This window comes from Takifugu flavidus, chromosome 11 (genome assembly GCF_003711565.1).
Source record: "Takifugu flavidus isolate HTHZ2018 chromosome 11, ASM371156v2, whole genome shotgun sequence".
NCBI lineage: Eukaryota > Metazoa > Chordata > Actinopteri > Tetraodontiformes > Tetraodontidae > Takifugu > Takifugu flavidus.
This window is the reverse complement of record NC_079530.1, coordinates 14,645,829-14,670,942: the sequence shown is the minus strand read 5'-3', so window position 1 is coordinate 14,670,942 and position 25,114 is coordinate 14,645,829. Positions and strand designations below refer to the sequence as shown.

The following is a 25,114-nucleotide window of genomic DNA, read 5'->3' as shown; positions in this document are numbered from 1 at the left end:
CTCGTTTAGACATTTTAGACATTTGACTGAAGAAAAACTCCCTGGTGACAGTTTCAAGTGATGATTGTGCCTGAATAATAAAAGCTGCTAAAACAAAGACCCTTAATTTTATTCTTTAAAAAAAAAAAAAAAAAACATTGTTTTTTAAAAAGTTGTCATTGATAAATGACACATTACCAGCTAAATTCTGAATCATCATTAATATTAGAGTAAGTTCAAGTGCAAGGTGGCAATATTACATTAAAAACACAGACTAAATGTTACTCAAACACAACAAACATCCGCTCTAATGTGTTGTGCGTGTGCCGGGTTGTTCGGAAATGTGACTTATTTGGGGGGTACAATTCTTTTGGCAGCCTCCAGAACCTCAGCAGGGTCCACCTTGTGGCCAAACTCCTTCTCGCGATGTTCCAGCAGGACCCCCTGCAAGCACGACATGCGGGTCAGAGACCGAACCGCACCTCACCAGAACCTCCGTTCACACCCCAACGGGGCGCGTTACCTGGTCTCCCGCTCCGATGACAAACACCCCCCCGAGGACGAAGCCCTCGCCGTTCATGTTGCCCTGGTAACCGGACCTCCAGGCCCGCATGAAGTTCTGCCACACTCCCAGCCGAATGAAGCCCAGACCCTTCATCTGCCTCCTCAGCGGGCCGTAAAAGACTTTCTGCAAACAGAAGCTACAGTCAGCCGAACCGGGACAGGCGCGGGGGGGGGGGGGGGGGGGGGTGGCGCCGTCGGCCGTGCCCACCTGCTCGTCGATGAAAATGTCCCCGGCGAAGTGCGGTCTGAAGTCCTGGATCTCTGTGCCGACGTTCTCCTTGACCACGGCGACCAGAGGGACCCCGAGCTCCTCCAGCTGGGGCTTCAGAGAGGACAGCTCAGAGGCCTCCTGCGGGACAGCAGACGGTCACAGACGGTCACAGACGCGCTTTCCATCGTGAAACGTGCAGCGGCGGCGTGGTCACCTCTCTGCACAGAAATCATCCAGGCCGCCGCACCGCCATGACCACGGCGCCGCTGGTCTCCCACAGGCTCTTTGCTTTGATGACTTTATCTACAAGCAGAACAGGAAGTTCCCGTTTCTAGGACAGGACGATCGTTTATCTGCTAATAAACACACATTTGTGCAACACAGCAAATAATGGAAGCTGAAGGCGGTCCAAGAAAATATTAGAGCGCGACCTCTCAGGGTTTGGGAGAGCACATCGCTCTTTCCAAGCCTGCATATACATTCTTTAATATCTATTCTATAATATAGAATCTATATGCTTAAACACAGCCTATACAGCCGTCATGGCCCTGTAATCTCCAGTACCAGCAGCTTTTTGAAAGCAGCTTTTCCTCAATTCCAAACAACCCTGACATTGTCCGTTACGTACAGCCCCCCCACACACACACACACACACACACACGCACACACACTACAGTAAAGAAAACGGTAAATGACTGCTTCCTTTGTTGGAGTACTCCTCCAAAGGTTTTCAAATGCAGCCGTGGCTGAGGCGGGTTATCGCCGTCACGGAGCGAACGCCCACCGTCGGTGGTGGAGCGCAGGTCAGCGTCCTCCAGGTACTCCAGCGGCGCCTTCGCCACCTTAGGCAGGCACAGGTCAGTGTTGGCCAGGAAGATTCCGGCTATTGCCGCTCCCACGGCACCGAGGCCCAGCGACCAGAGGCCCATCCCGAACAGCTCCCCGTCCAGCCCGGTCCCAGAGGACAACACTGCAGGGTGCAGAGCGAGAGAAGCGGATGACATGAGTAAAAGGATGGATCGCTTCACCCTCATCACACAGGCAACGTCGCCTCTGCGGCTCTCTTCATTATTCTGCTGAGTCAGCTTTAAGCTTTAGTCAACGGTGAGGAGCAGCTGGCTGAGGGTTCTTGCCTGTGGAGGGCTTGTTTAGCTCAGGACTGGCTTTGGCTTCACTTTGGTGAAACGGAGCCGTCTGGGTTCTTAAAAACTGTGGCCCCGTTGTGGCGGAGCGCTGGTTCGGGGTAGAAGAGCAGCACAGGGGCAAGGTCCACCTTAAAGGTGTCGGGCATTTGGACAGAACCAGCATCAGGGGGTAGAAAAGGGATCTGGCCCTGCGACTACAAACAGCCTTTCGCTGAAAGAAAGACACAGATTTCAGATTCAAACTCACCTTCAGTGGACTTGAGCATTTTATGAGGAAAGTAACTATTAAAATAATGTCTAGAAAAAATATGTTTTACTCCTGAAGCACAATGGAGGCACAATAAAAGCATAAATCTGGTCCATCGTTTAAAGCCAAAGTTCATGAACACATAAATTACAGTGACAATAAAAAGCTACACCGGAAGTTTCAACTAATGGGATTAAAATCGCTTCAATATTACCTTAGAAAACTGTAACGTAAATACGACCAAGACAACCAAAGTAACAAAGTCTCATACTGACTTGTCTCTGTTTCCAAACTTTAAAGATCTATTTCCCTCCTCGGATGGACCATCCAGGTGAAAACCCTGCAAGACTATAAAAAGGTGTTTGTGCTCCTAAACGTTACACCAGAGGAGGGAAACTAGGAGGAAAATGATAACAGCAGCCAATCAGCTCACACGCGTGCACGGACACCAGAACAGGCTGGGTTCTTTAAATGGGCTGATGCCAAAATATAAAATATGTCACGAGCATAGTTTGTTTCCTTTATTTTAATGCACCAATTTAAAGTCACTGCAAACACTCCGGCCAAACCGGTTTTCACGCTTCAATAAGGTGATCGATGATGACCTTGAGCTGATCAAAGATCACTCCGTTAACCGGTATCTGTCGGTTGGTGCAAAGTTTCCCCCCAAAACTATCTTTAATGCCAGCCGGAGGAATTACTACAAAATGGATCCACCCTCGACATATCAGGCGTTAATCTGGCTGGTCCGAGGACGTTCCTCCGAGAGCGGTCGCTAAAACCGCGTTAAAATCCACAGTTCATTTATTTAGTTTCCCTTTACCTGAGTTTTAGGCGCACATGTCCGCAGGTCTGGCCGCGATGATTAAAAAATTGCTTTATAATAAAGATTTACTCACCAGAATAAAGGACGTCTGGCAGAGCTGCGCAGGCGCACTAATCGATCCAAGAGTCCAGGACACTTAATCGAGCAAGAGCGAAGGATTTGAACTTCGAGCGATAATATGGCCAAACAAACAAACAAACACGAAGCAGCGTGTAAGTAGGGCTGTTTTATTTATCAGAACAGGCACAAAATGTGCACTCAAACAGTAGAATCCTCCCAAAGTCCAGCAAAAAGCGCCTCGTAGGAAGTAATGGATTTATGTGCTCGCATCAGAGTTGTTCCCCCAGAAGAGTTTAAAAACAAGTCGTCATTAAAGTCCACCGAAATCCACCACATAATCGAGACAGTTATTGCAGACACTGGGCCGACACACGGTTAAAGTAGCAAATCAATGCCGACGCTGATTTAAGGGGTTTTGATGAAAGTATATAATCATGGAAACGAAAAAATAATATGGTGGTTTGATTTTCCATTTTGAGGTTTAGCTTGACGTGTTATCCTGTATTTGGCGGGCCGCTCTGAGTACTGCCAGCATGTTCACTTTATCCCCAAACTCCTTCTCGCGGTGCTCCAGTAGAATACCCTAGAAGAAATGAGACAGAGTAAAAAACAACTGCTGGATGAGTGAAAATCTAACAAATTTGTGTCTAAGCTGCTGCAGACCTGCTGTGCAGGTCCAATCACAAAGACTCCACCCAAGACCAATCCTTCCCCTCTGAGGGTCCCCCCGAAACCCCTCCGGTAGGCCCTCCAAAGGTTCCTCCAGACACCAACGCGCAGGAACATGGAGAGACACATCCACCTCTCTTGAGGCCCGTAGAAATTTCTCTATTTTAAAAACACAACATAAAAACAGCTTTACCGTTTCTTGAAGGTGCAGGTTTCCCATCATAAGTGTAAAATCAGACCTTCTGATCCACGTACACCTTCCCAGAGAAGAATTTCTTGAAGCAGTCCAGTTCTTTGCCAAGGTTCTCTTTGACCACAGCAAACAGAGGAACTTCAAGATCCTGCAGCTGGGACTTGAGAGAGGAGAGCTCAGTCGCCTCCTTCGTGGTGGGGACGACACAGCACAGGTGAGTGCACCTTCTTTAACATTACCACGCACGTGTACCACTTCATACCTCTCTGCACAATAATCATCCCGGGCGACGCACGACCATGATCACGGCTCCGGTCTTTTCCCACAGAGTCTTTGCTTTTTGCCTCTCGTGGACTGAAAAACAGCGGCGTTGAAGTTACAGTTTACATGAAACGACCGTGTCTGCTGACTCACCGCCTCCCGTGGTCTTTAATTCTGTGTTCTCCAGAACTTCCTGGTTGGCCCATTCTGGTTTGGTCTGAAACCAGTCTGAGACGCTGCTGACGAGCTCGGCCAAGTAGAGAACCACCACCTTCAGGACGGCGTTTACGGTTGACATGTCTGTAGACCTGCTCCACAGGCAGCCTGACGGGGGGGAAAAAGCACCAAGGAATCAATAAATGAGGTGGTTTAAAATGGGACGTTAAGGGAAAGAATGCTAATACTCACCAGACTGCGTCCAGCTGCTTATGTGGAGGAATGTGATGTTTTCAACCGGCCTCTTAAGCCTCAAAGGATCAGGACAGTCCAATCACAGGAAAGGCCTTTTCTAACAGGGGAGGAATTCTTTAAACCTGCAGTGAAACAAGGCTCTGCTTTGAGCTGGAACCCCAGTGCCAGGTTCACCGCCGTGCAGGGTCGCACCTGCTTTTTAAATCACCTCATCGGTTACATCAATGTATATCCGAGCTGTTAATAGATGCAATAACCCAAACACGCTGTTGATACTCTCTACGTGGTGTTGTCTTCTCAGTGTGTTGGCACAGACGAGGCCAGCGGCTCAAGCTTCCTCTGAACGAGGCCGCCCCCTGCAGTCGGCTGGTGGTAACTACACCGTAAACGCGAGATCATCTTGTGTTTGACCAGAAATAGTAACACATTCTACAAAAGGCTGCCGTGATTATCCTGAGAGTAAGTTAATGTTTTGTGACACATTCAAAGTTCCACCTCAACAATCCAGAACACAACAACAGACATGTTTTAGGGTGAACACATTTTAGCTCTCCTCTATTTATGAGACCCTTTACAGCCACCTCAGATAGCAGTTTTATGAGACGGACCATTGATAAAATGCCTCCACTCTGCTGTATATAGTGTTGAAGGTGTGTTTGAGTGTGTATGTGCACGGGTCTTCGGGTGGTGGGGCTCCCCGTGTTGAAATTTTATAGTCCTTTAGTTACGCTTTTTATAGAATCATTGGAAGATGAGCAGATGGTGGCAGCTTCAGAGGGGAATGTGCTGATGGTCCAGAGTGAGACGTAATAGAGCTGGGCCAGGCTGACCCTCCCAAAACCCAGCTGCTGCGCTCCCTCTGCTCTCTGCTCGGCTTCACGCTCCAGATCTGCGTGTCTCTGACACACGCCGTACGTCACTTTACTTCAACTACCAGGTTATATAAATGCGCCATATCTTTACTGTTCAAGCTCTGTAAAGATTAACGCGCAAGAATGCAAAGAAATGTGCAGCGTCATGGGGTTCATCAGAGCTCCCTGGTTGGCTGGAGTGTTTTTCTACTGTGCTCACACATGCACACATGCATGGATATAAATGTAGTTAACTGTTGACTGTTCCTGGTAGGCGTGCACGGGAGCGACAGCCAATCACGGCTGAGGATTCGCTCCCCTCCTCCTGTGCAATGATTCCCCCGACTGACATTGGTGAATAGGTCAGGCTCTTGTTGAGGGATGGAAGCCAATCCGATAACAAAGTGTAACGTAAAAAGAAGGAGAAGCCTAGTGTGGCGTTTACTGTCCGGATCCAGATGTTGCTGGATCTGACTTGGGCCACGCGGTGCTGTTTGACCCACGTGCTCCCTTTTTGCGTCAGTCTGTAGTGTTGAAAGTGTTCTACCAATCATGTTCAGGCAAAAACATCAGAGAAATAAAGTGATCAGCCCAATGTTTTAACCTAAACACGCAGCCAGGTGAGATAAAAATCCAATAAAATGAAAACTTCTGCTTAAAAACAGAAATATCGCCTACAGTTTATTGCCAAGTTATTCATTACGCAACATGTCGCGCTACTATCTCTTCGCTGTATTCACGACTGGCGGGATCTGACTAGTTCTGACCGCCATCCAGATGAAACTGGTTGTTTATCAGATGAGTTTGGATCACGGAGAGAACTGGAACTGCTCGCCCTTGAACTGGGGGAAAGACAAACAGGTGTTAACAGTTGCCGAAGAGGCCAGGGTGCTTTTATCTCATCCTGAAACGGCAGGTTTTAGTCTGACTCGTTCTCTAAAGCCAGAGGTGACCCCGTGACCCCGTTTTTCAAAATCATGTTCAGGTCAAAACGACACACATGTCCAGCCACTATCGCTCGGGAGAGACGCCGTCCCCGTCACCGCTGGTGAAATTGTCTCCATTTTAATATTTGCTTTCACACCAAATTACCAGGCTTTTGATCATGGAACATGATGGACAGACTCTGTGGGCCAAAGGTTTGAACTTTAAACTTTATTTAGAGTGTGTCCTCTAAATAAACCCCAGTTTCTGGAACTAGGTTGCAACATTACATTTCAAATTATATAGTTTTTTTTAAAAACGATTCCGCTCGACCAAAGCGATTTCTCCATGTTTCCATAAACCTGGAAATGTAAATTTCCCCATTTACACAGGATCCGGTTTCCCCACATCAACTTTAACTGAAAGATCCATTTCCTGGTCAAGACTTGTGTGGTAATTTCAGCTTGTTTTTGTTTTGTTTTAAATTTGTTCATTGATTAATATTAAGAGTTCTGGTTTCTCTTTCAACAGAACCAGAACAGGCTCGCTGGAAAAAGCTCTCCCATTTCCCGGTCAGTCATTAACACGTCCGGGGGAACACAAACTTTATTCCACTTTTATCAGATAGCGTTCACGTGTGCGTGTACAACAAGTGTGTTGTGTGTTTGCATCCCTGCAGACCATAAATGTGCAGAGGTCCCCTGTGTTCATAGCAACGGCCATTTGTGTCTCTCTTTAAATAAATAGGAGTCTGCTAATTGGTACTCCAGAATAACAAGGAGTGACCTGAATTTTGGTGTTTTCAGCAGTGTGTTAAAAAGGAACACTGAAGTATTCAACACCTTTATGGGGACATTTGAACCCCAGGAGTCTTCCTTGCCTCTTGAGGATCTTTGAGATGTTTTTACACCTTGACTGGAGTCCACCTGGGGTAAATTCAGCTGAGCAGACATCATTCGAAGTGACTCACGTCTATCTGATGTCTCACAGACAATATCAGAGCCAAAACAGAGAATTTAGGTCAGGCGTTGTGCCTCCAGAGCTCAGAGACAGGATGGTGAAGGACGCAGATCAGAGGAAGTCTCCATCAGTTCTGAAATAACTACCAGGACTGTCCACTGTGATGGACAGTCAACCAACCTGAGCAATCTGGGGGAAGTGGTCTTGGTGACCCAGGAACCCAGTCAGCTCCAGAGATCCTGGGTAGAGATGGGGGAGAGCTGCAGAAGGTCAGCCTCCGCTGCACCAATGTGAGGCTTGTGGTCGAATAGCCCAGCAGAAGGAGAAGACACCTGGTTGGAGGAGAGCAGGCCTCATTTACGACCTGATAAAAGCCTCATCCACAGCTCTCAGGACCTCCAAATGGACGGATGCTACACCAGGATCTAAAGACACAACCAGGATGACTCAGGAGCGTCTCAGGGACCACTCTGAATGTCCATGAGTGCACCGGCCAGAACCTTGACTTGAAAACCTATCAAACATCTCTCGGATGAAACCTGACAGAGGATAAGAGGAACTAAGCTGCCCGGAAGCTCTGACGTACAGAATATTTACATTTTAATGGGATTTCATCAAGGGTGGATCATAATAAACGCATCGAGACGTGCGTCTGCTTGCATCAGTTAAAGCAAAAGTCATCCGCAGCCCCTGAAAACAAGCAGCACGTTCACCTGAGAAGGCCAGGAGATATCTGAGGGACCCATCGGGCTGATCTGATCTGGGCTCAGGAAATGGTCCCATGATTTTGTGCATTTGTGTGCAGACACAAAAGCCCCAGGCTGCGACTGAGACCACAAAGAGCATTTAGACAACAGGTGGCTCTGCGCTGGAAACCTAATCTCTGCAGTAATTGGAAGTAACCACGAGCTGCCCCGAAAAGAGCAACTCCACCGCAGTTACAGCCGCAGTAGCCGACCTCTGCGGCAACCCAAAAGTTCGACGCGTAAAGACTTGGTTGTGATGTTAAACAACATAAAACAATTATCCAGATTTCTGGCCTGAAGAGTCTGATCATTGCTAACAACGAGTTCGTAAATTCTAGTCAATCATTTCCTGAAATTATAGCAGTTGCATGCACAGGAAGTCTACTATTTGTCCTAGTTTACGGTGGATGGTGAATTCAAATATATTTAAAATAGAAACACGGCTAAATATGCATCTTTCCATCATGCTGACTGTTCACATCTAACCCGGCAAATCACTTTAGCCCAATTAAACACACTTTAGCCCTTTTTAAAGGGACCATTTTGCTCAATCTTGCTACAAACAGGGAAGAATGGCTAAAGGAAGAACTGCCCACCCCCCCGTTAATGACGGCCTTCCTGCCAGACCTCTGTCTGTGCGGCGCAGGTCCATTAGATCCTGGAGCGGTGCTGCGAAGCAGACGTGACGTAAACACACACAAGCTGCACACAAAGGGTTAAGGGGCAGTTTCCTCCCTCCCTTCATCAACTCCCCCTGAGTTGGACTGTCCCATGGATTCTCATGACGTGGATCCACATGTGTGCGTGTGTAGCTGGGCCATATATATACTGGGCCATGTGGCCTCACCATTGAAGTTTTGTAGGCGAGACTGTAGCTGCTGCAGGGCCGCCGGCCTGTGTGTGTTCATTTCTGTCTGAGAGGACCAGTCGGAGGCAGCTTTCACATCTCTCTGGGCTGCTTGTTGGTGGGAATCCAGAGGCATTTTGTTTTAAACTTCCATAGCCTCCAGTAGAAAAAAAAAACCATTAAAATGAGTGACCTGCTGCAAGATGGTTCTTTTATGTTCACTTCAGAGTCCGTGGGAGAGGGACATCCAGGTGAGTCTGCGGGTATTTCAATTCGGAGTGAGGAAAAATGCATCGTCTCTTAAATAAATCAGGAAAGGCCTTGGTGGCGGTTCTGTATTTACTCTCCGAGCCTGGTGGGTATTCCATTCAGAGCATGTGTTTTCTGTCACTTACTGGGCAGCAGGTTCTGGGCGGGGAGTGGGGGGTTGAGTTTCACGTAGACTAAAACAGACGGCTGAGACGCGTGAACCCTCTACACTGTGTGTGAGGACATTCACAGAGCCTCTCACTTTACTTTCCCTGTCCCGAAGAGAACACCGCCTCCGCCCCCTGTCATTCAGAGATGCGGGCCACCAGAGTTGCACAAAGTCACGGGTGTGAGGAGGAAAGCTGGGCCTAAAAGTCACACGTGCGTCAGAAAATCTCCAAAAGTGGCAAAATATAACAGTTCGTATGCATGTTTTCTGTTGTTTATGCTCAGAAGCAGCAGTGGGGAAGCCCCCCCCCCCCCCCCTCCGCTGTTACAAACTACCACTATTAAGGTTGTTAAAGGAGGCCTTTCTGACTGATGATTGATAAAATCCACGGTGTACTCTGCCCCTGACGCTGCTGTTTACCTGCTAACAAATGTACAAGATGAACCTTTCAAAGTCTCTGTTTCATCGATGCAGTCAACCGGTTCATAGATAAGATAATAAAAAACATGAACTAGATAACTTGTTTGTTTTTTTTGCATTTATACATGCTTAACAAATAATAAAGAAACAGGTGATGTTTGGCTGTAAAGTGCTGAATATTTTACTGTCTTATTTAATTAAGGGCATCTTTTAAACGACTCACTTAGTGTGAAATACATAATAGCAAACTAGTATGAAGGTAAAGTGTGTAGTTGCATTGGTGTGTGTTCATTTCCAGAGGTGGGCCACGGTTAAAGGTTAGCACACACATTAATGATTTGATAACGCATCTGTGCTCTTCCCGATGACCTCTCGCATGTTCTACACCTGCAGAGCCTCATCTCAGCCTCAGTATCGGTGCAGGAGGGTGGGAAGAATTTAGCATTTTAGCCAACTTTTAGTCCACTCCTCTCCCCATCCAACCTTACAGGTCCATGTAGCTGAGCTGAAGGTTTTAGTTTGCTTCATCGTGGTTCTTTTGCTGTCTCCACAGACAAGATCTGTGACCAGATCAGTGACGCCGTCCTGGACGCTCACCTGAAGCAGGACCCCGATGCAAAGGTGGCCTGTGGTGAGTTGACTTCAGTTCCCCTGTATTTAGGCCCCAGTCGTTGGATAAAAGTGGTCTAATTAGATGGACTTCACGTGGCAGAAACTGTGTGTAAGACTGGAATGGTGCTTCTCTGTGGTGAGATCACGTCTCGGGCCAATGTGGACTACCAGAAGGTGGTGAGGGACGCCATCAAACAAATCGGTTACGACAACTCCGACAAAGGTGAGAAGGCGCAGTGGAAAGAAGCAACGTGTGTTGCCGGGTCCCCCCCCCCCACACACACACATTTCCCTTTCTGTTTGCTCCTTTCAAGGCTTTGACTACAAGACGTGCAACGTGCTGGTGGCTCTGGAGCAGCAGAGCCCCGACATTGCTCAGGGTGTCCACGTAGACAGGAAGGAGGAGGACATCGGAGCTGGAGACCAGGTAAAAAGTCCCGCTTTCCCGTGCCCAACAACGCAGCATGGAGACACCGGGGGGGGGGCACGATGCTGACGCTACGTGTCCCTTCTCTGCAGGGTCTCATGTTCGGCTACGCCACAGATGAAACGGAAGAGTGCATGCCGCTCACCATCGTCTTAGCCCACAAACTCAACGCAAAGATGGCCGAACTCAGACGCAATGGCACCATCCCCTGGCTGCGTCCTGACTCTAAAACACAGGTGAGCATGTGGGGGGGGGGTATCGCAGGTCAATCACAGATCAGGGACGGGACGATGTCGGTTTTTGGCGTTTTCGTTTGCACATTTAACTTTCGGCTGCCTTTACCCCACAGGTGACTGTGCATTATGAGCAGAAGGAGGGAGCGGTGATCCCCAAGAGAGTCCACACCATCGTGATCTCCGTCCAGCATGATGATTACATCTCCCTGGAGGAGCAGAAGAAGGTGCTCAAGGAGAAGGTAGCGTGTCACCGAAACGCCGAGAGAGGATTCTGTCAGAACATTCTGTCAAATCGGTGAGTTCAGTGTTGGATCTCTTGTGACAGGTGATCAAGGCTGTTGTTCCTGCTAAATATTTGGACGACAAAACCATCTACCACCTCCAGCCTAGTGGCCGCTTCGTCATCGGAGGACCCCAGGTGACGCCTCGCTTACGCGCTCCTTATCCAGTCAAAGCGGCGAATGCGTAGTCATTTTGCTCATCTCTGGCTTTTTGTTGCGAACCAGGGTGACGCCGGAGTCACGGGCAGGAAGATCATCGTGGACACATACGGAGGGTGGGGCGCTCACGGAGGTGGAGCTTTCTCCGGCAAAGACTTCTCAAAGGTGGACCGCTCCGCTGCCTACGCTGCCCGCTGGGTGGCCAAATCTCTGGTCAAAGCCAAACTGTGCAGGAGAGTTCTGGTGCAGGTGGGGGTGCCGTTTCATGTACTTCAGATCTGCAGCTCAGAGGGTGCAGCTGTATGGAGGTGATGCATGCTTGTCTCCTGTACGTCTCTGTCACAGGTGTCCTATGCCATCGGAGTGGCCCAGCCTTTGTCCATCTCCGTGTTCACTTATGGTTCTTCTAAGAAGACAGAGTCAGAGTTGCTCCAGATTGTCAACAAGAACTTTGACCTTCGGCCAGGCGTCATCGTCAGGTAAACATGTCATTTAATGTCTTAATATATGTGACATAAAATTAGCTTTGGTCATTTTCACATGTACCAGTAGAGGGCGCCAAACAACAGCGCCCTCTGGAGACTAATGTAATGCTTATTTTTTAATTTTTTTCTGGCCCAGCTCAGCTTAAAATAACCCAGCAAAACACAGAACAAACACATTAAGTAATCATGAACCGTGGGCACCTTTACAATCTGAGAGCAGGCACTCAGGCCCTGTAAACATCATCAAACATCATGGAGACTGTGAAGAGATGACACCTGTTTCCATGTCTAAACACGTTTCTCCTGCTTCCTCTGAAGGGAACTCAACTTGAAGAGGCCCATCTACCAGCAGACAGCCGCCTACGGCCACTTCGGCCGGGAGGGGTTTTCATGGGAGGTGCCCAAGCAGCTCGTCTTTTAACTGCACCTGCCTGGCTGGACCGTCGCCATACTGTAAATAATATATCATATATATTCATCTGCAGTCTGTGCTCCAGACCGTCCCTCACTGAGTCGTCTCTCTGCGCACTACCGTAAATCTGCCTTCAAAAGATTTATTTTATTAATCCGAACTGAAGCCAAAGTTACGGATGAGACAACTATAAAGATGCTGACATAAGAGTTTTAGTCCCCCCAAAAAACTTCTGATTATCCAGGAATATAGAGGAAACCGCTCAGAGGTCTTCTGTTATGAAACAAAGAGATGGATGTTGAAGCTGTGAATGGTGTGAAGAGCCCCCCCCCCAAAGTCTTCTTGTTATGTCAGAAAACAGGTCACACGTCTCTCAAACTTCAGTCGTATGTAAAATAGCCACAACACGGTGCTTCCACTGCCGCTGGCGTCTTTATTCCCCGTTTCTTCTGCGGCCGAGTCGTGAATCTTGATGCTGATCCGATCAAATCATTTCCCCTTTAGTGGAAGATGAAGCTGGATGTGAAACATTTAGTGGACCACTGAGTTTAAACTGGAGTCTTGTCTTTGTTTGTCCTGCGTTTCTCCAAAACCTCCTGGGTTCTTGTGTGGTTCTGCTGCAGCTCGGCCCTCAGGAGGCCAAAAAGGCAGTTCGGAAACTTTCTCACAGTGCATTGCGCAACATTTCACCTCCTTTCCACCTGGAAGGCGTCTGATGTCTTTTCAGGTGGCCGAATGAATCTCCGTCTTTTTTTTTGTAAAGGAGGTTTTGACCTGCGTCATCTTTCTGTCTGTGTTAGAACAAGAACTGGACAATGTAAATAATTCAACAATAAAATGAAAAACAGGAAAATGTCCACGGTGTTTTCCTCCTTCCTCTATTTTGAGCATTTTATTGTGGAACAGTAATCCAAATATATACAATCACATAACTCCTTACATCATTTACAACCTAAACCTCTTTGGTTTTCAGAGTACTTAAGGCACATGGGAACATTTTATTGGTTTTAGTCTAAGGTTCATGGTAGCTTGTGTGGTGGCTGCATGATATTTCACCATATGTGCTCGAGCAGCATAAAGAAACTAGGAGATAGTTTTACAAAGAGTTGATTAACAAAATAAAGTAAATCATTGTCCTACGATGGTGAAAGAGCCGCGGCGCCTACGCTAAAGGAAGCAGAGTCCTCAGAAAACGAACCCACACGGATCAGAACGGATCCACGCACTCGAGTTTCCTGAGAGCAAAGTTCAGACGGACCATTAAAGGAATGTTTGCCACAAGCTAAAGGTGACGGGAAAGTTACATTTTAACGAGTAAATGTAAGATTATTCTACATTCTGTAAATGGGACTGAGAGGCTGGATGGGTCGAGTTTATTGAGAACGAGAGCACCTTTGACCCGAAAGGTCTGAAATCTACATCTTTAGATTTAAAGATGTTTCAAGTATGGCCGAAAGAGCCTCCGGCACCGCCGCTGATGGTGGCTCCGCCCCTGATGGTGGCTCCGCCCAAACACGGGGGTGGGGGGGTGGGACGCCTGCTTTGACCTTTAACCTTTATCCAGGGGCCCGAGAGATTATAATATAATCAGAGGAAGTTAAATAATGGACTGTGTGCGTTCACGCCTCTGGTGGGGAGACCTGACAGTGACAGGCGCGTGCAACGCCTCCCGTCACTGGGGTATTATGGTATGGCTTGCATTCATCTGATCTCACAAGAGACAGAAAATGTCTGCAAGTCGGGGAGCAGAGGAGCTCCTCATCGAAATGAGTAATTCCAGACGCAGACGTCTTTGCTGCGCAGCTTTTTCCTCTCATCCAGCAGCGAATTCATCTGCTCCCACTCCTGAACTTTGGTTTGAATGTAACGGCCGTCTCTGAATGACCAGAGCTGGAGGACAAACGGAGGGCGTTGCAGGGTTAAAGGTCAGTGTGGCATCCGGTCAAAACAAAGACGTCTGCATGCACACATGTCCAGAGGTTCCCCGCTGCAGATATATTTAGAACTTAGCAGTAGGATTAAACGGCTTTACTGCAAAATAAAGAAATTTGAAGGTGACACCTTAAAAACGTATAAAGAACTGATGCTTAGTGTTGTCTTAGAGCCTGGACCTTTAAGTGTTTCTCAATCTGACTGCAGACCAGCTCTCACCCGTCAAGCTCGACTAAAAGATTTCGCCTTAGCTTAAGACTCCTTTTTTTTATTTCCTGTGTACATTTCTCCCTTGGAACACAAGCCTCGGCCTTGCCCCAACACTACTTCTGCACTCTTCCTGTCTCCGTCACTCCTACAGAACTGTCAGCGCGGCTGTCCAGCAGCCTGTCAATCGAAGGCACCACCCCATGAACAAGAGCACTTCCCCCCCACACAGAAGACAGGTGTCGGGGACGAGACGGGAGAGAAAATACTTCTCTGCTGGTCGGAAAAATGTTTCCACACACGTACAAAATACAAATGTGTTCTTTTGAGACCTGCGGGTCTGACGTGAGCGCAGGAGAAAGGAGCACCCTGGTGGCGGATCGCGGCGTCTCTGCACTCTCCTGGTTGATTTCAACGCTTGAGCAAATAAAAAAAACCAGTCTGGATATAGCAGGTCAAACATAAAGGAGCAAAGTGGGCCCAGTTTACAGCATGTTTTCACTCTGGTGTGGACCGGGCCCTCCCAGCGCCTCCACCTTGTGTTCTCTCCCAGCGGGGCCCAGGGCCCCACCTCTAGCCAGCACAGCCATGGTGGCTTCGGACATGCCGGCAAACTCGAAGGCGAAGGTCCCGTAGAACAGGATGATGATGACGCAGAAGACCCATTCAAAGATGGCCGACGCGTGCTGGAGGACAAAGCTTTCCTGGCAGAAGAACACGCCACCTGAAACTGTGGTTAAGGACGGCAGCGCTGTCACAGAGGGATGCTGGGATGTCTGAGTCATCACAAAAGCAGAACATTTACAGCACAGAGAGGATAATTATCCCCACTCTGAAAAGGTTTTCATTTGAAAGAGTTGCATATTTGTGCACCCCCACATGTCCCAGTCTACGGGCTCCGTCGCCACAACGTAGGCTCTGGACAAAGAGCCTCTTTCTCTGCCAGCAGCAAGACACCGACGACAGACCCGAAGCCTGACGCTCTGTGGAAGTTATTCGGTAATCTGCCACATCAGATGACATTAACAACCCAAGACAACAGTTCAGAGGACTCAGAAACTGGATTTTAGGCTGATAATCTAATGAGGAACGGGGCACTGTGTCCTAATTCCGAAACACATGACAGCCTTGGAAGCTGCCGTCTGGTTGTGGTTGTTTGGGCTGGAGAGGATACTGAGCACCAAGGCTACAAAAGAGAGCAGGGTCAGGCAGAGCCGGAGGTGGGCCACGCTGTACTCCCCCTGCGTCTTGGCCAGGCGGTAGGTCAGAGCGGACTGCAGGCACACAAACAGCATGCTGGTGGGGAAGGCGATACCGGCTCCCACATAGTGGAGGACTTTGGCATTATCCACCTGTGGTAAAGGTAAAGGAGAGCGGGACAGAGAGAGGTTTCACGTTAATGCTGACTGGCAGAAGCACCACAAGGGAGCAGAAGAGAGCACCATGAGACGGCTTCTGCGCACGGTGGTTGAGAGATTATTCCCCGCTTGGCTGTTCGAGGCCTGTCAGAGGCTTTTTAATAGAAGAAGTAAGAACAGAATGCAGAAACAGATAGCAGCGGTTAGCACAACGCCTCCTTTTTCCTGTCGGTCACAAGAACAATAAAAAAACAATCCACAAAAGAGCCGTTGAGAAGCATGTGACTACAGCTCGCACCGCACACACACACACACACACACACACACACACACACACACACACACACAACACACACACACACACACACACACACACACGGTCTGAACCTACTGATCTGAACAGATAAATTACTGACTGAAGATTCAGCCAAAGCCAGAAACACATCTCCAGGGAGTCATCTAAATATAACAAATAATGGATTTCAAGGCCAACGTTCCACAGTTAAAGCTCTGTGCTTGGACTAAAAATGCCCCCCCCCCCACCCACCCACATGATCATGCAAGCAACGGCATAGAAGTAATTCATGTTTCTAAGCCATTAAATCCACTGACCTACAGTAGGTGTAACATACCGAACATTCCTGCGCACTAATCTAACACTAAGACGTCGAGACAATTAACGCCAAATCTGTAAATCTTTCTCGGGTGAGGATGGCGCACGGCTACGACTACAGAGCGTTGGCAACAGCAATTCTATTTCGGCCCGGTACTGAGCCTCTTCACAGTGAAGTGGCTGGTGCATCAAACTAAAGCCGAGCGTGCCTTTTGCCTCTTCCAGCTCTTCCAATTTAACGCAGCGCCGCAACGTTTGTTGATGAGACTATTGGAGCGGATGAAGCTGCAGTAGTAAGAAGCAACGGTGAGGAAACGGCGGGAATGACAACGAGGAGACTGGTTTCCTAAATGATGCTGCAGGTGCTCCTTCGCTGTGGCCTCAGACGTGATCCTCAGCCGAGAACGTCCTTGAGTAACGTGTGTCTCGATGACTAAGCAAAACGGTCCGATAAATCCATCCTCTCAGGCCGCGCTGCATAAATGAATATCAGTGTTAACACCAGAGGTCACACACGCACACACACACACACACACAAACATCAACGGTGACGTGGACTTTGGGCCTGAACGTGACCGGCCCATGTGTTCCATGTGTTCCGAAGTCTCTGTGATGATCTGAGAGTCTGGCATCCGTCCTCTAGTGCTCGACATATTTGTGGCGTCTGCCACATGCTTTCGGGGCTCGTCTGTTTCTAATCTGCGTGGCTCTTAAACAGACTGTTGACCTTCAGTTACATTTCTACCTCCATCCCAGTGGAATTTCCCCCGACTGTAAAAGGGACAGGTCTGTGTATGCTAACGTTTGGCTGCGACTGGGCTTCTCCAGCAGGCGCCAGGTCGGCCCGGCTCCTCTCTGCCGGCGCCAGGCTCCGTGACTCACTTCCCCCCTTTCTGCGAAGTTCCTCCAGTTCTGCAGAAGACTCGCACATCTGATGTATGATTTTTGGATTATTCCTCTGCAGTGACACGCTGTTCCGCCAACAAAAAGACATCCCAGCATGCTTTGCAGCGTTTTATCACAGTCACCAATAAACGTCTCTCCTTCTCTCTCATTCTTCAGACACATGCGCCCGGAGTCAAAGTGTGCAGCCAGCCATCCAAATATTTAAAGATGAGGGGAAACATTTCCCAAGAACAAACAGTTGGATGGAAGGAATCCAACTGCAGGAATTGAGATACAAGAGGAAAAAAGGCCTTTTTAGGCTGTGCTCACCACGCCACTTTGGATATTTCAGTTTTCTCCCATTTTAGCTGTTCTCTAGACGGTTATTATCCCGCTTCCTCAATGGAAATGTTGGTATTTTAGAGTGAACGGGATTACTGCACCTGAAAGTTGCCCAACACGATGAGCCCAGCAGCACAGATCCAGCCCGTGGACAGACTCGCGGTGTTGAGAACACAGTTTTGGTGCTTCTCGATGACGTGGGCATAGCGCAGCAGCACGATCATCATCACTGAAGACGGAGAGACACAGAGTCAGTCGATATCTCAGCAGACGAACACACTCTGAAGCCGCTCAAATGATGTGACGCAAGAGCAAGATGGGAGCTAATTATGGCGGGCCGTGCACAACGCTGCCACCTGGTTTCAGTTCACATCACCTGGTTTCAATTTAAAAGCACACGTCCTCCAAAATACACAAGAACTTCTGGGAAGGTGATTAAAACTGGCCAAGTGTGGAAATTCGAGACCAGGAAATGGCGGGAAAGTGGGAAAGCTGAGGGGTAAAAGAAGTGGGGGCTGGTCTAAGTGTTGCGTAAGATTAAGGCTGAAGCTGAATACAGTACACTGGCCAGATGGCTGCTGATGCACTAATGTGCTGTGACTGGGGGTATTGTTGACGGTCCGACCCCCGCTGGTTTGCACTTGTTAGGGCCCCGTCGCTGGGGCTTGATGAAGGCTGACTGGTTTTAGTGAAAAGACACGAAAAAGGGGTTTTTGAAAAGAAAGTGATAGAATTCAAGGAGACAAGGACCCCCGCTTCGAGCTGAAGCCGATACATTAGCTAAAAGTCTGATCTGCTGTCTTAACGGCGTTAAAAACTCTGAGGGCTGAAACGGTGGACTGAAGTACAAACAGAAGACACACACAAATAAATACTGTTATAAGACGCAGTTTCGGGAGGAGTTAGCGTGTTATAAACGTGTGCAGTCCTCTGTCTGTCCGCTCTGCCCTCCCCGTGCTGTGTGCTGTGCGACTTGCCCTCTGTTACCATTAGAATCATCTGGCAAAGTGATTCCAGTTCTAATCAGGGAAGAAGAGCCAGAGTCTCCAGGCCTGGACAACGAGCTCCTCTCTTTTTCCTTTTCCATCTCTTACATAAACGAGGGACAGACTTTAAGGCTGACGAATGAAAGTCATCTGCCGGTTATTGCACTTGATTAAGGCGCGCCGGGCCGCAGGCTGATGTTCCCATTTAAAAGAAAACAACAACTTTGTCATTATTACAAACGAGCATGTTGCGAAACAAAATCGCTGGCATTTAGCGGTCAACCCGACGCTTGGCCTCGTTCTCCCACCAAACAAAAATCTGTATCTGGCCATAATTTCCTGTTTTGCTGTGATTCTGACATCCTTTGTCAAACCAGCAGCACAACTGTGGCCCTGGAATAATGAGCACGAAGCCAGAATAAGTGGAGTCCAGGATTTTGATTCATTTGACAACTCGTTTACATTCAGTTTTCTGCCATAGGCTGTTTTTACATTCCGCTAAAGGCTCGCGAAAAGGTCAACTCAGCAAAAATGCACCTTACAGTTGAACAAACTCAGCTGTCTGTACGAGGAGATAGATTTCACCCCCAAACAGCCAGCTGCATTCTCTCACACAGCGGGGACGCTGGGAAAGAACACACACATTGTTTGTGTGTGTGTACACTGGCAGGGACTTAAACAATAATAATAAAAAAATACAATATAGGGGTCATCCTGTTCCGGTTATCCCAGACAGGCCTGAACTGTGACTGTCGTGGGCACAATCTCCAGACTACAGAATAATATAGGAATCAATAGGCTGTTGTAGAGCTGCATACCAGGTAAGCTTAACCTGCTCCTACATATTAGCCTGCGTCGTTAACAGAGGCCACCCTGACTAATTAGATGAAGGGGAAAAATCCTGGTAATTGATGATGAACTCAATAACTCACAACGACCGAATTATCAATGATTCTATCTGTTGCTCATTTGCAGTGGCGTGCTGGCAGACGGGCCTTTTCACCCACCGTTAAAAGGTGTTTTTGAGGCCGGGCGGTACCATCACCACCTACAGGATGCGGGGGGGGGGGGGCAGCAGTTTTACAGTTAAACTGCAGATGAGGGGGATTGTGAAAGGAGGCCTGGATGGGGAAGTAACAACTGACTTGGTGTTGAACTGAGTCACGTATGAACGCTGAGCGTGACGGGGACGAGGCTACAACACAGGTGCTGTGCTGCGTTGCCATGGTTGCGATTTAACCAGCGATGTCTGACATAACTTTTTGTTGATGGCGTACTTTTGAGACCATCGCGACTGTCCTGATACGGTCCAGGAGTTTAAGCAAAAGGATGATGGCTTTCATTACTGTTAAAAAGTAACATTAAGTGCCTGAAGTCTGAATCTGTTTAAGCTAATACAAAAAAAGTGCGTGGGAAAAACGGGCGACGCCACAAACACGCAGCTCTGCCATTCGCTGAGAGTAACCAAAGGTAAAGGTGTAACCCAACCTGCAGCCACTGGGCCAGTAAAATATTCAGGTTTATAGAAAACCAGCATGTGAACAGTGAACTGTGCCTGGAGTTAAGGCTGTTCTGTATTAACTCAACTTTAAAATGCATCAAAGTTCAACAACTTGGTGTTTTGAAGAGTGTTTCTCTCCCGATTTTTTATTTTATTTTTGGTCGTTTACACAAAAACAAACCTGCGTTTCTTCCCCGCGTTGGTGAATAACTGAGTCAAAGCGCCTTCATTGAGGTGATTCACGCCTCGGTTCTCGCACACAACAGCGTAAATCACCGCGCCGGCTCCGCGGTGCACATTTGTGATGGCGGAGCGAACGGCTTTGGTGTTTTATGTGTGTACACAAACACACGCAGGTCTGAGCAGCTGCTGGGAATCATTAACTTGATGGGTGCAGTCAGGAGCACCTGCTAATGCGGAGAACGGGGTGGCGGAGAACAGGTCAGCACATGAAATGATGCCGATTCTCTTCCATTCACTGCATTAGTACTCAGCTGCTCCATGTGTGTGTGTGTGTGTGGGGGGGGGGGGGGCAGCAATTACACTGACATGAATGATAGAGGTGTGTTAGAATTAGTGTGTGTCTTACCCATGAAGGAGCCTGTACTGCAGATGAGACTGAAGAAGCAGCTCTCGGGTGGAAGAGCCCCACATTTACTGCGAGAGACCAGACAGAGACAGAAAATCTGTGAGTGTTTCACCTGAAATATCACGTTTACGTAAATGCTTCTCTCTCAGAAGGGTCTGGGGGGGCCCATCGCCAGCTCCTCACATCCCAACAACAAGCCCTTTACTCGTTACCTAGTCCCTCTTCTAGGAATGAGAGAGGTCGGCAGCAGACAGTCAACACCGGCCGTCTGTGCCAAACTCCTGCTGCCTCCGAAGCCAAAGCTGCATCAGCTGACCGCCATGGCACATTCTTCTCTATACGGACAGGAAGAGCCCCACCAGTGGCTGCTCTAGTCAGCTGTTAGGTAACTAGTATAGCTGGGCTTGCTGCTTTTAAATATTTGGACTATATTTCGCTTAGAAGCCTCATTTAAAAGCTCAATATTTGACGTGTAATCAGCCTTGAATTCAAACAGACACATCCAGCGCTAACGTTTGCAGGGAGGTTAATTTTCCAGGATGAAATGCCAGGTTTTAGACTCAGCCGGTGGTCTTTGATCTTCGGGAGCTCGGGGAGGAAGAAAAAAAAAAAAAAAGTGGGAGTGTCGTGATTTCCTTCCCAGTGTAAACGGACTCCTGTGTTTACACGGTGAAGCGAAGACCCGCTCGGCCTCCCCGTGCCACCGTGGCAGGCGGGATAAGTCAATCCCAACCTATTTTCAGGGTGTGTAAACACACACACACACGCTGAGGGACTCAGAGGAACCACTCACGTTCCTTTTATTTTGTCGCACCGATGGGGGAGGGGGGTCACGTTTCACAATGGCTCAGTGCTCCTCTTACGAAGCACCGGACAGGAGGTAGGGCTGACCTGATGAGGGGCACGTTGTCCAGCGTGCAGCACAAGTCCGCTCCGCTTTGAAGGAACAGCTCCTCTTCACACGACTGGTTGTACAACCTGCAACGGCAAACAGTCGTCAACAAACCACGGCAGGATTTCTGATGATTAGAACCTCTGGCGGCCTCCTCCTGGAACCTGGAACCGTTCATTACTGTAACATCTGCTGGCCGGTGTGGATGGCGGCCCGTACAATTAGCTCTGATTATGGTGACAGAGGCTGTTCGCTGCCTGTGCTGCAACACCATGTTCCCTCACGTGCATCAGGGCTTTTGATGATGATGTACGTGAGCATATGATGATAAAAGTGTGAAATATGGAGAATATCTTTAAAAGGAACACACCAGTTGTCCACGGGACACACGTGCTGATTGTACAGAGCCATGGCGTACCTGGGGAAGGGACACAAAATGCACGTGAGGGTTAAATCAGCGTTGGGAATGTGTCAGAAAGCACAACATTTCAGTCATTTAGGCAGCAGGGCCTGACCAGAACCCAACTAAATGAGTTCTAAAGACTTTTAATGATTATATGGTCAAGATAAAATGTCACGTTAATTAAATGCCGCTGCTTGTTTAACCTGAAGCCTCAAAGGCATCGTACTCGCTGCCCAGAAGCCCACAGAGATAAGATGCTGGTCTGTCCAGGTCAGTGGTTTCAATGGTCTGTGACCAGCAACGACCATACGGGGGTCAACGACCAGAGCTGTGCCACCAACGCAGCACCAGGCTGATGTTTGCAAAAAGATTATCTTATCATATTAATATTATCATATTATCTTATCTGCAAATAAAGAAAAGCTGCGTTTATTTAGAAATACTAGCACATACCACTGTATCAGCGATGTCCTGACATTCATTTTAAAAGGATTGCAAACTAGTTGTAGAGTTATCAAAGTTATCCTGCTTCAAGCTGCCGACAACGACGTCCTTCACCAGGAAGAAACACTATGACCAAGACTTTCCGTGTAATTATATATAGGCGGTCGGCTACTGAACCAGGCAAAATAGAAGCGAAGTTGGAGGATATTTCTAAATAAGTCTTGCTTTTGGAGCCGCATGTGAGATCGAACGTGTGCTTTGCGTGGTCCAACAGTAATAATAGGTTTGTTTATATAATTAGATCTTGTTGGTAACGGTTGTAAACTGAAGAGGAACCCACATAAAATCCCATCCGGATGCCCCAGGAGCTCTGAGGGAAGAGTCGGAGGAGCAGAGTGGACGCAGGCTGGGAAAATACACCAAATCTGCACAAGCAGAACACATCAGGAATGGCAGGAAAGGGTGGGATGAACTGCAGATGAATTTTAGGCAGCTGCTCTATCAGATCCCCGTTCAAAAATCAAAACAACGCTGTTGTGCTGCCGTTTGCAGCGCTCAAGAACCCTGAAGGATGGTAAAAAGAACCCTGCGGAGACTCCTGGGTGGGCACGTACCCGCGTCTCCTCCAGCTCTTCAGACATTCACGGAGCGTAGCCGCCAGATGTGGTGCTAGCGCTCTCGTTTCCCCCCCCCCCGTCCAGTATTTACCTTCCTCCAGCCGTCACCCACGGTGAAACAGGCAGTTACGCAACATCTCACGTCCCCTGACATTCCAGAAGTGGAGAAAAGGATCTCTCTGAGAAACCAGCCTCCCTCGGAACGCCGCAGATAAAAGTTCTGCAGTGACCTGTTAGTTTACTCAGAGACGTCCCGCTAACCATTTCCTACTTTCAGCTAACGCCGCTAAAGACCTCATTTACTCAGAACACAATCTTAAACATGGAGCCTCCATCTTCGCCGATTCTAACTGATTTCACTGTTTAATCCACAGCCAAAAGATTAAAAAAAAACCTTGGAATTGGGCCATCTTCCCCTGAGTTTTGAATTCCTTCATCCAGCATAATAAGAGAGCTGGAACAGGAGGCTCTTTTTACCGTATGACTCCTGTCGAGACGTTACGCAGCAGATAAAGTGCAAGCCTCACTTCTGAGGGAGGAGAGTTAAGGCCAGACGCTTCCTAGAGAGGTAATCCAAACACAATCTCCACGGCTCCCAGGAATTCCCTGTAAATATGCACTGTTGCTCTCTCGTGGAAGACAAACGGCCCTTAAGCACAAATAAGATGTCGGAGTGACCACAGCCTTGGTTTCATGCACCATGAAAAGCAAATGTGATCATTTTAAATGCGACAATGGCTCAATTACTGTGCAATGCAAGCATTTTTTTTAAATGCTAGCTTTAACACGAGGTTAAGGTCAATCTATGTAGCTATTTCGAGGTTGTGGCTGATAAAATGACACGTTCTGTAAAAAAAAAACTGCGACCTCGGGGTATTAAAACATGAACCTGACTAATAAGTTTTTGCATCTTAAGTCACCACAGCTGAAAGCCAACGTGCACTGCGGGCTGGAGCCGTGCACGGCCAGCAGACAGCTTCGTCCACCGTGTCCTGGCTCCGACGGCGCTTCACTTTTACACTTACACAACCCAGATTCCAGTGATGGTGAGGACTGGGAGGCTAACGGGCAGGATCACCCACAGAGACATCTTCCAGCACTTTGGGTAGCGCCTTTCTTCTTCTTCCTCTTCGGCCAGCCGAGCGAAATCTGCTCAAGTAGAACTAACATTTAACTGAGGGTGACTGACATCTGCACCGCCACCGACTGATTCATGTCCTCACGCCGGTGGGCTGCGGGACAACTGCAGGTGCGCTGCTATCTCCTCGGCTCCTGCACGGAAGAAAAGGGTAACCAGGATTAGATGGGGAGTTTAAAGGCTGGCAGCGCTGCACTGATAAGATGTCACAGGTGGGACTGGGTTTTCTTCCATCTTTCCCCCTCTCTGCTTCTCGTCTCTTAGCTAGCAATGACATCAAAGAGCGATTCCTGGACTACTCACCTTCCGCCGTTACGTTAGGGATAAAGTTTCTGTCCGTCCGTGTTTCATTTCTTACCTCGGCTCCACAAATCCGCTCGTCGGTGAACGAAATTAGTCCTTATTTCGGGGTGATTCCTGCTCTTTTCCGCCGAGGTGCCGATTTTTTTTCCCCCCCCGTTTTCCTTTTGATGTGCTCGCGCTCACATGCAGTCGATCCCGCTGCATCGCCGCCACGAGACCGTCCAGCTGTTTAACTCCGCCCCCTCGAGAAAGTACAAGTGTTCGCTCCATTTACTATTGGTTGAGCACCAAGGGGGCGGGGTGAACAGCAAAAGCACGGAAAAATTGGTTTATACTTTGGTTTTACGATCGTATTATTACCACATTATTGTTTTTGACGCAAATGTCTTATACTAACGTGTTGTGTCTAATAATACGCCTGGCTCCCCATGTCTGTAGATGTTCTATATTTTATTGTGTTGAACGCATAGAGAAAGTCAACACACTTTGTTTCCTTGCCGACCGTAGTGTAGTCGGAAAACATGCTAGTTCTTTGATTTTTAAACATCATTTATTCGAAA

At 48.2% G+C, this 25,114-nt stretch overlaps 3 protein-coding genes, 1 long non-coding RNA gene and 1 pseudogene across 14 annotated transcripts; 2 read left to right on the top strand and 3 right to left on the bottom strand.

Moving 5' to 3' along the window:
- Window positions 1-119: 119 nt before the first annotated feature.
- LOC130533437 (peroxiredoxin-like 2A) lies at window positions 120-3,160 on the bottom strand. 6 transcript variants are annotated; one of them, XM_057046827.1, is made up of 7 exons: window positions 3,046-3,109; window positions 1,888-2,110; window positions 1,539-1,724; window positions 969-1,057; window positions 752-892; window positions 503-667; window positions 120-423 (listed from the first exon to the last, which is right to left on the bottom strand). In XM_057046827.1, exons 2-7 carry the CDS (start codon window positions 2,060-2,062, stop codon window positions 328-330), a joined length of 852 nt encoding a protein of 283 aa, XP_056902807.1. In that variant the 5' UTR covers window positions 2,063-2,110; window positions 3,046-3,109; the 3' UTR covers window positions 120-327. The 6 variants fall into 6 exon arrangements, with proteins under 6 accessions (XP_056902807.1, XP_056902808.1, XP_056902806.1 ...); XM_057046828.1 differs by lacking the exon at window positions 3,046-3,109 and adding an exon at window positions 2,970-2,984; XM_057046826.1 differs by lacking the exon at window positions 3,046-3,109 and adding an exon at window positions 2,422-2,542.
- Window positions 3,161-3,178: 18 nt separating this feature from the next.
- On the bottom strand, window positions 3,179-4,815 carry LOC130533438 (peroxiredoxin-like 2A; annotated as a pseudogene). The gene is made up of 6 exons (XR_008952579.1): window positions 4,564-4,815; window positions 4,309-4,479; window positions 4,157-4,248; window positions 3,941-4,081; window positions 3,696-3,860; window positions 3,179-3,615 (listed from the first exon to the last, which is right to left on the bottom strand). The product of XR_008952579.1 is annotated as a peroxiredoxin-like 2A (transcript).
- LOC130533439 (uncharacterized) lies at window positions 3,977-8,576 on the top strand. The gene is made up of 4 exons (XR_008952580.1): window positions 3,977-4,108; window positions 4,868-5,025; window positions 6,734-6,794; window positions 6,873-8,576. It is a non-coding gene; the product is annotated as an uncharacterized LOC130533439 (long non-coding RNA).
- A 312-nt stretch (window positions 8,577-8,888) lies between these two features.
- Window positions 8,889-13,201, top strand: mat1a (methionine adenosyltransferase I, alpha). Of its 3 annotated transcripts, XM_057046571.1 has the most exons (11): window positions 8,889-9,145; window positions 9,427-9,562; window positions 10,286-10,363; window positions 10,445-10,567; window positions 10,659-10,771; window positions 10,864-11,007; window positions 11,121-11,246; window positions 11,333-11,425; window positions 11,514-11,696; window positions 11,793-11,926; window positions 12,251-13,201. In XM_057046571.1, exons 1-11 carry the CDS (start codon window positions 9,098-9,100, stop codon window positions 12,351-12,353), a joined length of 1,281 nt encoding a protein of 426 aa, XP_056902551.1. In that variant the 5' UTR covers window positions 8,889-9,097; the 3' UTR covers window positions 12,354-13,201. The 3 variants fall into 3 exon arrangements, with proteins under 3 accessions (XP_056902551.1, XP_056902554.1, XP_056902553.1); XM_057046573.1 differs by lacking the exon at window positions 9,427-9,562 and having other exon boundaries at window positions 8,890-9,145; XM_057046574.1 differs by lacking the exons at window positions 9,427-9,562; window positions 12,251-13,201 and having other exon boundaries at window positions 11,793-11,930.
- On the bottom strand, window positions 13,202-24,769 carry zgc:154058 (Transmembrane protein 150A-like). 3 transcript variants are annotated; one of them, XM_057046580.1, is made up of 9 exons: window positions 24,610-24,769; window positions 24,139-24,385; window positions 22,837-22,921; window positions 22,020-22,067; window positions 21,649-21,735; window positions 20,758-20,825; window positions 17,783-17,910; window positions 15,658-15,835; window positions 13,202-15,207 (listed from the first exon to the last, which is right to left on the bottom strand). In XM_057046580.1, coding segments are annotated over exons 3-9 (750 nt in total). In that variant the 5' UTR covers window positions 22,839-22,921; window positions 24,139-24,385; window positions 24,610-24,769; the 3' UTR covers window positions 13,202-14,968. The 3 variants fall into 3 exon arrangements, 2 of the variants coding, with proteins under 2 accessions (XP_056902560.1, XP_056902559.1); XM_057046579.1 differs by lacking the exon at window positions 22,837-22,921 and having other exon boundaries at window positions 24,139-24,262; window positions 24,337-24,385; XR_008952536.1 differs by lacking the exons at window positions 13,202-15,207; window positions 22,837-22,921 and adding an exon at window positions 17,257-17,617 and having other exon boundaries at window positions 15,696-15,835.
- Window positions 24,770-25,114: the final 345 nt, after the last annotated feature.

What these genes read in the sequence shown, in the direction of transcription:
- mat1a (XM_057046571.1), top strand. Translation starts at nt 9,098, where the DNA reads ATGGTTCTTTTATGTTCACTTCAGAGTCCGTGGGAGAGGGACATCCAG. An exon ending in TTACGACAACTCCGACAAAG is followed by an intron (nt 10,568 to 10,658) that starts GTGAGAAGGCGC and finishes GCTCCTTTCAAG; the next exon opens with GCTTTGACTACAAGACGTGC. An exon ending in AGAAGGTGCTCAAGGAGAAG is followed by an intron (nt 11,247 to 11,332) that starts GTAGCGTGTCAC and finishes CTCTTGTGACAG; the next exon opens with GTGATCAAGGCTGTTGTTCC.
- zgc:154058 (XM_057046579.1), bottom strand. Translation starts at nt 24,203, where the DNA reads ATGTCTCTGTGGGTGATCCTGCCCGTTAGCCTCCCAGTCCTCACCATC. An exon ending in CAGTACAGGCTCCTTCATGG is followed by an intron (nt 17,911 to 20,757) that starts GTAAGACACACA and finishes CTCCGTCTTCAG; the next exon opens with TGATGATGATCGTGCTGCTG. An exon ending in TCGTGTTGGGCAACTTTCAG is followed by an intron (nt 15,836 to 17,782) that starts GTGCAGTAATCC and finishes CCTTTACCACAG; the next exon opens with GTGGATAATGCCAAAGTCCT.